This window comes from Musca autumnalis, unplaced genomic scaffold, assembly GCF_047663935.1.
Source record: "Musca autumnalis isolate F117 unplaced genomic scaffold, ASM4766393v1 scaffold_1, whole genome shotgun sequence".
NCBI classification, from domain to species: Eukaryota; Metazoa; Arthropoda; class Insecta; order Diptera; family Muscidae; genus Musca; species Musca autumnalis.
This window is the reverse complement of record NW_027411644.1, coordinates 258,659,129-258,669,339: the sequence shown is the minus strand read 5'-3', so window position 1 is coordinate 258,669,339 and position 10,211 is coordinate 258,659,129. Positions and strand designations below refer to the sequence as shown.

The 10,211-nt window shown below is 34.1% G+C and overlaps 1 protein-coding gene and 1 long non-coding RNA gene across 2 annotated transcripts; both read left to right on the top strand.

The window, feature by feature from the left end:
• Positions 1-1,001: 1,001 nt before the first annotated feature.
• LOC141389431 (uncharacterized) lies at positions 1,002-3,136 on the top strand. The gene is made up of 3 exons (XR_012409041.1): positions 1,002-1,492; positions 1,555-1,626; positions 1,709-3,136. It is a non-coding gene; the product is annotated as an uncharacterized lncRNA (long non-coding RNA).
• Positions 3,137-6,446: 3,310 nt separating this feature from the next.
• On the top strand, positions 6,447-9,986 carry LOC141389440 (pre-mRNA-processing factor 17). The gene is made up of 3 exons (XM_073960931.1): positions 6,447-7,252; positions 7,325-7,803; positions 9,269-9,986. The coding sequence occupies exons 1-3, from the start codon at positions 6,526-6,528 to the stop codon at positions 9,800-9,802; spliced, it is 1,740 nt and encodes a 579-aa protein (XP_073817032.1). The 5' UTR covers positions 6,447-6,525; the 3' UTR covers positions 9,803-9,986.
• Positions 9,987-10,211: the final 225 nt, after the last annotated feature.

The following is a 10,211-nucleotide window of genomic DNA, read 5'->3' as shown; positions in this document are numbered from 1 at the left end:
CGAAACCAAGGGTTATTAGTATCATAAAAACATACAAACAATTTTTGGAAAGATACTTTCCTGGTGTAATAATACTTTTGTCCATGATGACTGCATTCGTTTTCATCTACCTAAACCTCTTATTTCCATAAGCATACACTCATAAATATTGGACTGCACCAAAATATTGTTTTGTTAAGCTATTTGTGTGTTATAAACACACATTTTATCCATGTCCTAAAAGAAAAAGAGAGATTGTTAACAATACCTTCTAGACAAGATCACCAATGTTTACCTTTTTGTTCCTTTTTCCATATAGTAAATATTCCCAACTCTTTTAGCTACACAGATTGCGCTAAAAGAGCTGGCTTTGTAACAGCCACACTGGCTGTGGTATAAAAATGCTCCAGCACATTTTTGTTTCAATATAATTTCCTTTGTTAAATCATTTTTAATATTCTTTCACTTTTCGGTCTCAAATTTGTTTGCCTTCAGCCAAATAAAGAAATGTAAACAAAGGGATTCCGCAGTGGATTTTTGACCTTTGTGATTTATCTGGGCGTAGCTACACCACAGTATATGATATGATGCATATTGTACAGATGGCGTTAATTATTACGAAAACACCTTCAACATTGACGGAATAAAATGACAATAATATACGGTTTACATATAGCCGGATCTTATACATTCACTAGATTTCAAATGCCGATTCCAGATCGCAAACGTCAAATAAATACTCATGAGGAAGTTTAACGCGGCAAAAAACTCTAACGCAAGTGCCGTTTAAATCTTGTTGACAGAAATGCTTGATATAAAATGGTTAATAATGCGTAATTGGATTTAGTAAATCTTTAGAGTTTCAAATGCCAATTTCATTGCATAAAGTTAAGGCCTCTTGAGAAAAGGTTTAACTCGATAACGAGCTAAAATTTACTATGTGTTTACATTACCATAATTATATAACCATAATTATATGATTTTTTTTAATTTTAAAAATCAAAACAAGTAAATTTGGAATTTTAAGTCATAATTGCCACATTATTAATTGACTACAGATGTTCTTCGTGCAATTTTATGTTCACTTTAGGCTTTAAGATGACCAACAAGTAAATATGGTCGATAAATCCTAAGAATAACAATAGAATCCAGTAATATTAAGGACAAAACTATTTTTTTTAATGTAAATAACGTGGGCTAATCTTCTGAAAAGATATAAAACACAATATTAACTTTTAACATTTTTTTTTGAATCGATATAGAATATAACCTAAAAAGTGCTACCAAGTTCACTAATCAAGACTCAACTGTTAGCGACAGCTGACACCGATAAAACCGATATCACAATATCACTATAATTACACCGAAAAGATCTCTCATCACTAGAAACCAACATGTGAGTTTCAACCTCAATCAAAGTCACCTTGAAATTTCTCGATTCATTTTAAAGTTGGTACTAGTGACGATTAAGTTACATTGAATAGCCATAAAATTAGAAACCATAATTTATAAGGTGAAAATTATAAGTCCTAAAAATAGTGATTGTTATAAAAAAATTAACTTTTTTTCTTTTAGTATCACTTAATTAGTAAATAATTTGAATTAAGAAGATTTGTATTGATTAATGTTGTGCATATTATTGCTCTGGTAAGCATATTTTAAACAAAAATAGTGAAATTGTGATTCATAATTTATATCATTGAATCATATTATTATTTCACCCATATAGAATATTGTGGAAAAATAAAATATTGGCCATTTGACGATTTGATCACCGCGGTAATCGCCAAATGCCGGCAAAGACATGTTGATGATGATATCACATATTCAGAGCCCCACCTTAGAGCAGAGACATGCATAGAAATTGGACCATATGAAGAATTTTTGGTTATGGAAGAAAAGTCCAAAATTGAACAACTTAATGAGTGAGTACTGTCAAGTAAGATAAGCAACAAGTGTCCTCTATTAAGATCTGGAATAGTTAAAAGTGCCACAAAATTTAATTGCCATTACCTCCATCTATACATCAAATTATCAACAAAAAAAAAAATTAATAAGCCCCATCTTCATTTGAGCCACATCACTACACGTGGTTTATTTCACCTCTACTTTCAAAAGGATCTAATTCGTTTAGAATGTATAGCATAAGTTAAGGCATGAAGTAGTTTCTTTTGCTATGGAAACATTAGGGTGTGTCATAAAAACCATAAAAATAGCTGAAAAGAAAAAAATCTGAAAATTTCATAAAAATCAGTATAATTACAACAACATTTCGTAAAATTAACCTAAAAGAACCCACGTGTGAAATTTCTGAAGATTTTTAAAACCTAAAATTAAGAACATAAAAAATAGAGATATATAAAAAGAAAATTTAAATAAGAAATAAGTAATGAAATATTAAAAAAAATATTATACAAACCTTGTACTTACAACAATTTTTAAAAATACATAAAAAAATATAGAAATATTCAAAACCATAAAAAAAATGTGCATGCCATTATAACCTATATAAAAAATAGAAAAATTATATACATATATTTTTTTTTACAAAATTTAGAAATTGTTGTAACTAATAAATATATGTACCCTATGATTATATAAGTCCCAATTGATTATTGCCACATAAATTACAAAAATTATATTTATATGAAATACCTGAAAAGTAAATATAATAGTCTTGTTTTCTCGTAAAAATGTTATAAAAGAAAGCAAAAGCATAACAAAATTATGTTAATAATCAAAATAAATTAATTTTTTTGTTAATATTACAAAATGTTTTGAAATCTAACTTCATAATGGGTTGAATATTTGCTTGGTATGTGGTAAGTCGATTTTGGGGTATTTTCAAACAAAGATGATGGCGTGAAAATACCAAGGATGACTGAAAGATGTCATATGGGGAGGGCAAAAAGCCATCGAGGTTAAACACCAAAAACCTCAGAAAGATGGAAATCTACTCAGCATCCATTTTAATTTGAACTGTGAAAGGGGATATGAAATCAAATACATCCGTTTCCTTATCTTTGTTTATTAACTTTTAAATTTAAAAATTTCTGTTACAAAAATAACCCTGATGGTACATAAATTTATATGTGCAGTGGAAGCGGAAAGAACCACACCCATTCCGGCGAGCTAAGCCGTAGCCCAACACCACTGTACCACCTCCGCTTAAAAGAAACTGTCACAACAAGTTTGGCTAATCTGACATAGTGATTGCTGGCATCCGATTTACAGATAAATGACAGCAGAATTTTTACAAAAATTGTAATTTTTACATTCCCGTACTTTTGGAACAAATTTAAATTAATATCAATATTTGATAAATCGTTCATTCGTAAGTTTTATTTTATTTTGCCACGCGAATACACATTTTTTGTCCTTGTTTTCAATTTTAAGATATAGTGTTACAGCAAAAGTTTTTTGTTGGAACAATTCAGCGATACATCTACCTTTATGATTGCATAATGTCAAAAACAGTACAAAATGTCAACCCTGCTTTTGACAGATTAGGCCATAAAAAGAAAAAAATTGTAATCAGCTGTTAGCTGTGGCCTACCTTCACTTTATTCTACCATGGTATAGACATAGATTTGCTCTCAGCATTTATCTTCGACTTTTCGAAAATTGGTCGATGGCGCTAGTTGTTTTATTTATAGTTACTATAGATTTTAAACTATTTATTCTGATAAAAAAACATGTGGATAATCTTTGGCCAGATCTACATCCTCATATAAACAAATTCAACAAAATATTGCTATTTACCCCAAAACATTGAGCAATTGAGCGAAGAGATTAAGCTGTTTCCGTAAGGGCGACACCTACAAAAAGAGAAGCACACTACAATCTTTTTGTCTATACGATTCATTAGTTTATGATTTCTTTTCCATGGTTAAGGTGTTTGTCTGTACTATAAAATTATATTTTGTGAGAGGTATGGCGGTAAGCAGGTTTTACGTCGATAAAACGGTTTTGCTTGTAGTTGGGACATCATCCACTTCTTGTCAATAATAAAAATGTGGATAATGAAAGTGTTTTGTTAGCATGTTTAACATTTGTCCTGTTCCTTTAGGCCATGTTTATATTAAGTCTGTCTGGTTACTTTCCCAGCAAGAACTTTCTCAGAGAGTAAGGGGTTTTTATTCTCTTTTGCTAGAAAATTGTAAAAAGTAAACAGACACCTTCCCAGCAAAAACCAGCAAGCAATCAGCTGACTTGCCAAAACAGAACAATTTGTCCACCAACAAAGGAAGCAAACACGTTGTATTTTATTAAAAATAAAAAAGAAAATGAAACAAAAAAGTATTTTTCCACTTTACAAATTTGTTCTCCATAAAATAATACAATTAGACTATGCTATTTCCACAATAAAATTGTTTTTAATGTTCACAAACATAAATCAACAAAAAACTAAAAACAGCCGATTGATTGTTTTCAGGAAGAAGAAGAGCTTGCAAGTGCTTGCTAGAAGAAATTTGTCCAGCAAGAATTTGCAAGCTCTCAGTGAAAGAACTGTCAAAATGTCTCTCTCGAATCGCTCTCTTTTGCTGGTTTTTTGTGTTAACAGACGACTTCCAGCAACAATTGGTACAAATTTTAGGGTAACCAGACAGAGCTATTATAGCCTTTTGCAGGGTTAACCTTCTTTATGAGGATTTATTTGAAATATAAGCAATGAAATTGACATTTGAAACCCAGTGGGTTTGTTAAATCCGGTTATATATAAACGTACTATTACTTTTACAAATGGTAAAACTGGCAAAAGTTGTAAACTGCTCCCATATAAATTGTATGGTATCCGAAGTATTACTTTTAAAAATAGTAAAACTGGTAAAAGTTGTAAACTGCTTTCATATAAATTGTATGGTGTCCGAAGTAAAGGAACGCTTTTCGGTTAAAAAGTGGTAAAAATTGAAGATTCTTGCACGTAATAGCCCGTTTCCACGGTACGTCGTTCGTTCTCTATTCGTTGTTCGACCCATAACTACGAATAAATTACTTATTTCCCCACACAAAATTCTATGAACGAACGACGATTTTTCTACGTTGTTCGATTAGAAATACTCTCTGAACGACGAATAAGTATGTCCTATCCCTATCAAATGAGAGAATTTATCGAAAAAATTAATTATGACATGTCATAATTCAAAATTGAAAAATTTGTTGAAAACACTAAAATTAAAAGGAAAAAAAGATGAATGATAATTATTGAACTAAACATTTTATATAGATGCAGAAGGAAGACGGTTGTGTTTCCTTCTTAATTCCACACACATTTCTTGTCCATTAGTTCAAAAGCGCGTAAAAAATCAGAAACAAAAAGGAAACAAATAACTGAAAGTTTGTATACACAAACATTGTTTGACATGTCTTTCTCTCTCTCTCTCTCTCTCTCTTTAATTTTGAAAATAGAAACATATAAAAATATATTGAAAATACAAAATTATTCAGAATTTGTGGAAAAAATAAATGAAATGTGTGTAGTTAAATATAGAAGATACATTTGAAGGATAGTCTATTGCTTTTTCTATTCATTTAATGTATATTTTATATGTTTTCGGTTGAAATTTTCGTGAAAACAAGGAAACGAAAATGAAGGAAATTTTGTTTATGTTTCTGTTAATTACGAATGGTGTCGTGGAAACGGGTTAATTCGTGTACGTCGATCGACAGGCGAACAAAGTAATTGAAACGCTCGTGTGGACATGACATAAAGGAACAGAGCTACAATTTTCCATATTGGTCACACTATTGGTCTGTTTCAGAACTGCAAGAATATATTAATTTTTACTATTTTTTCGATAACATAAACGAAAAAATTTTATCGTAGTAAAAAATAGTAGCTTCTTGCAGGTTCTGGAACAGAGCATATGTGTACAACATTCACAGGTAGCAAATTTGATATTTCATTCGACATTGATGGATACTGTAAACACCACTTTAGTAGTAAAATTATGCTGCATTTTGCATGATTTATGAATTATAAATTATGTTATATTAAAACCCTGTTTCTGTATGTCGAAATAATTTCGAAATAATTTTACCTTTGCTTTTGCTTCAAAACAAAAACAAATTTGGAAAAACACACGAGAGTTTGGACGTGTTTCATTCGCACACATTCATCTTTCGACATACAGAAACAGGCTGTTAGTCCCGGTCCACAATAGAGCATCACTAGATCGAGTTCTAGTAGAGTAATATCATTAAATTGTAGCAGTGGGTCTATCTAAGACCGCCTTATTTTATGAAATTTGTCAATGAAATCGCTCTAGTGTGGACCGGGACTATGGAACTCGATCTAGGGACGCAGAATTTCATGAAATTTTTTCATTGAAATTACTCTAGTGTGGACCGAAACTAGTCCGACCTTATACTTTCATTGCATTGAAACTATGAGCGTCCGTCATTCACCACTTCCGATAAATAATTTCGATAATTATCGAAATATCGAGCCAACTGTCAAATGAAATGTCACAACAACGTTTTTGTTCGTTTGTTTAGCATTCATTGTGTTTGGTAGATTTTCAGATTTCTTCCTCCCTTTAAAATATGTTAGGAATACAAAATTATGGAAGTTCTTCCGAAGGAGAACACTCCGATAATGAAGAAAAGTCAACTGCTGAGGAAAAAACTACAACAACAAAGGAGAAAGAAGTACCAGACTATCTCAAACCCATTGACCCAAAGCTTTCGGTAGCAAAATCGTTGGCAGTATGTGCGGCTCCAGAGGTGGTGCCCATGGGTGCAGCTGCTGTCCAACGTACCATTGATCCAACACTCAAAGAGGTGGAATATAACCCACGCTATGAAGAACTGTTTGCACCAGTTAAAGGTCCTGAAAACCCCGACTTGACGCAACAAATGAGAGCACCACGCAATACATTGGCCGGTTATGTGGAGAAGGCACATATCAATGCATTCGAATTTGAGAATCAACGTAGAACATTTCACACATATGGCTATGCATTGGATCCATCGGTGGATGAAGAAGCTGATGGCCGGTCGTTTGTGGGAGATTTACAACAGGCCTATGATGACGATGGTAAAACAGTGTTTGAGGCACCCAAACCGAAGAAGAAAAGAAAGCAAGAGAAAAATGATAATCCTGAAGATATTGAAGGTTTTCTTGGCCCATGGGCTCAATACAGGGATGAACAACGTGTTGCCAAACCAAATGAACAAGAAAAGGCTGAATTGGAAGAGATTCTATCTAAAAGACATCGGCGCAATAGAATACCAGAAGACAAACCATTGGAAGAGAAATCTATATTACACAGTAAGTTGGTAATATTCAAAGTTATCTATTAATTTAATAATTTTCTGTTTACTTCTTTAATCTCCACCATAGTCAAAGATGCCTATGATTATCAAGGACGTTCATATCTACATGCTCCCCATGATTTGGATGTAAATTTACGAACAGGAGCACCACCAACAAAATGTTTCCTACCCAAAGCGCACATACACACATGGACTGGCCACACAAAAGGCATTTCCGCCATACGTTGGTTCCCAAAAACAGCGCATTTATTACTATCTGGATCAATGGATTGTCGTGTTAAACTATGGGAAGTCTATGGTGAACGTCGGTGTATACGCACATTTAATGGTCATCGACAGGCTATAAAAGATATTGCCTGGAACAACAAGGGTAGCAAATTTCTTTCAGCTTCATATGATCGTTACATTAAGCTATGGGATGCCGAAACGGGAGAAGTTGTTTCACGTTTTACCGCCCGCAAAATGCCGTTCTGTGTTAAATTCCATCCGGACAATAGTAAACAACATTTGTTTGTTGCTGGCACATCGGATAAGAAAATTATTTGTGTAAGTATACAAGTAATAGAAACTTAAATGTAATTGGGTCTGTGCCACATAATAGGCAAATGTTTCTCACGGTGTTACCAAACCTTAACTCTGAACGTAGTTGGTGATTAGGATTACTCTCACGGCAATTACATATCAAGTACGGCAGCGAGAACATAACATTGTGTTGTCATACTGGAAGAATCTTCAAATTTTCCACTGATAACATGAGGAGATACCCTGTTCCAGTGGGCGTCGTTCTGGCAGGTTTGAATAAAATTCAATTACGTTGCATTTATTTTCGCGGACTAGGTATGTGGTCAACAAGGTTTCTTTTTCTGCTAGGGACTTGTTAATTGTAGCATTCGCGATTCTTGGGCTTATTAATGGTCGGAGAGACCAGTAGACATTCTATTCTGTGCTCATCTCCGCATTCATTTGGGCGTAAATCTGGTGTTGTTCAATCTTTCAAAAATTATATAGTCTGCAGACGTAATGACCTCAATTCCATATGGAAGGGATGGAACATAGGAGAAGTACATCTCAAACAGTTCTGCATTTAGCAACCCACCTTATTTGATGTCATGTTTCACTGTACGGTGTTCGACTTCTTGGTCCACACATATAATTGATTATCCAGCGTTTCAAATCAGGCCGGAGGGTATTCTGCTCGATGTGCTTTGATAAGTCGAGCGCCACCAACACCCTCCTATCGAACGGCTTGTTCTAGTTGAGTCCTCGAATGTAATGTGTGGAGATGGCGTGCAGGGATGTTCTAGTGCTGTGCTTCTTAGGAAAACCATGATGACTGGCAACTGGATTGTTTTTTTTTTTTTTTTTTGACGTTGCGGAGGGCCCAGTGCTTTGCATAATTTCTGTTCTCAATGGGATTGGCATCAACGTCCATTGTAAATTGTAGTGGTTTCTTCCCGACAGGAAGAGATCTGATGTGACATTGTTTTGTGACATAGATCACAACGCTTATTTCCTTCGGATATTCGTCCAACAAGTACTTAGCGAGCTACTGCGATGATGTCCGAAAATTCCGTTCTGCTTTCTGAACATCCGAAGGTTTGGGCAGTAATCTAACGTATCTGTTTTTGAACTGTTTTTGAAATTTGGCCAATTAGCTTTCTCAGCGTCGTTTTGCTGGTGGAGACGACGACAAGGGGGTGATCTTAATTGTTTGTCAGAACAGGTGTCACGATGGTTGGGGAAGTTTTTATATACCTTGGCAAATTTACATCTATGTTTGAATATGGTGGGTGGGACAGGCCGGACATATACATATTGATTTAGGGTTTTCTTCCGATACGGCGCTAACCAAAAAAGTCGGAGCAGGTATCCCTGAGTTCGAGAAAAACACGGGTGTGGTTTCGGGTCAATCCGATTTCGTAGAACCCGCCGGGGAAGGGATAATTTTTAATTTTTTTATATATTTTTTAGAATAAAAGTTTATTTTTAATTGTTTATTTCTTAATTTCAGTGGGATACACGGAGCGGTGATATTGTCCAGGAATATGATCGCCATTTGGGAGCTGTCAATACCATTACATTCGTTGATGAAAATCGTCGTTTTGTCACTACCTCTGATGACAAATCCATGCGCATTTGGGAATGGGATATACCGGTCGATATGAAATATATTGCCGATCCTACTATGCATTCCATGCCTGCCGTAACACTCGCACCCAACGGCAAATGGTTAGCCTGCCAGAGCTTGGATAATAAAATTGTAATCTTTTCCGCCTTGAATCGTTTCAAAATGAATCGCAAGAAATCCTTTACTGGTCATATGGTATCCGGTTATGCCTGTCAATTGGATTTCTCACCCGATATGAGTTATTTAGTGTCTGGAGATGGTGATGGTAAATGTTACATCTGGGATTGGAAGACATCGAAAATGTATAAAAAATGGCAGGCACATGATGGTGTGTGTATTAGTACGCTGTGGCATCCTCATGAAGCAAGTAAAGTTGCAACAGCCGGTTGGGATGGCCTCATAAAGTTTTGGGACTGAACGGCTGGCAGTCCAGAGGAAATGTTGGGAGTTTTTGCGAAACTAATTAGAAAAAATAGTTTTAATTTTTTTAATAATATCATTAAAATTATAATGTTATGCTATGTGAATAATATTTAAGTTGACCACATTGATGAGAATAAATAATGTGTATAATTTATAAATACAAGAAGACAATACAAAATGTGCATACATATATATTCATGGATCCTACATTGTGTCAAAAAGGTAAACAAAATATCAACAGTTTGCAGGCTATTGTACCCCGATATAGTAGTATTGCGAAGCTTTGTTTACAAAACGAAATCACCACACCTTTCCCTAGAAAAGAAATTTAAACGGGGACATAAAAAATAAATGCCGGTAATGCAAACAAACAACAAAACATCATTACAAATTTTAACACATG

Bases quoted from the DNA above. Each gene is read 5' to 3' on its own strand.
- LOC141389440 (XM_073960931.1), top strand. From the start codon at position 6,526: ATGTTAGGAATACAAAATTATGGAAGTTCTTCCGAAGGAGAACACTCC. The intron at 7,253-7,324 runs GTAAGTTGGTAA...TCTCCACCATAG, and splicing joins AGAGAAATCTATATTACACA to TCAAAGATGCCTATGATTAT. The intron at 7,804-9,268 runs GTAAGTATACAA...TCTTAATTTCAG, and splicing joins CGGATAAGAAAATTATTTGT to TGGGATACACGGAGCGGTGA.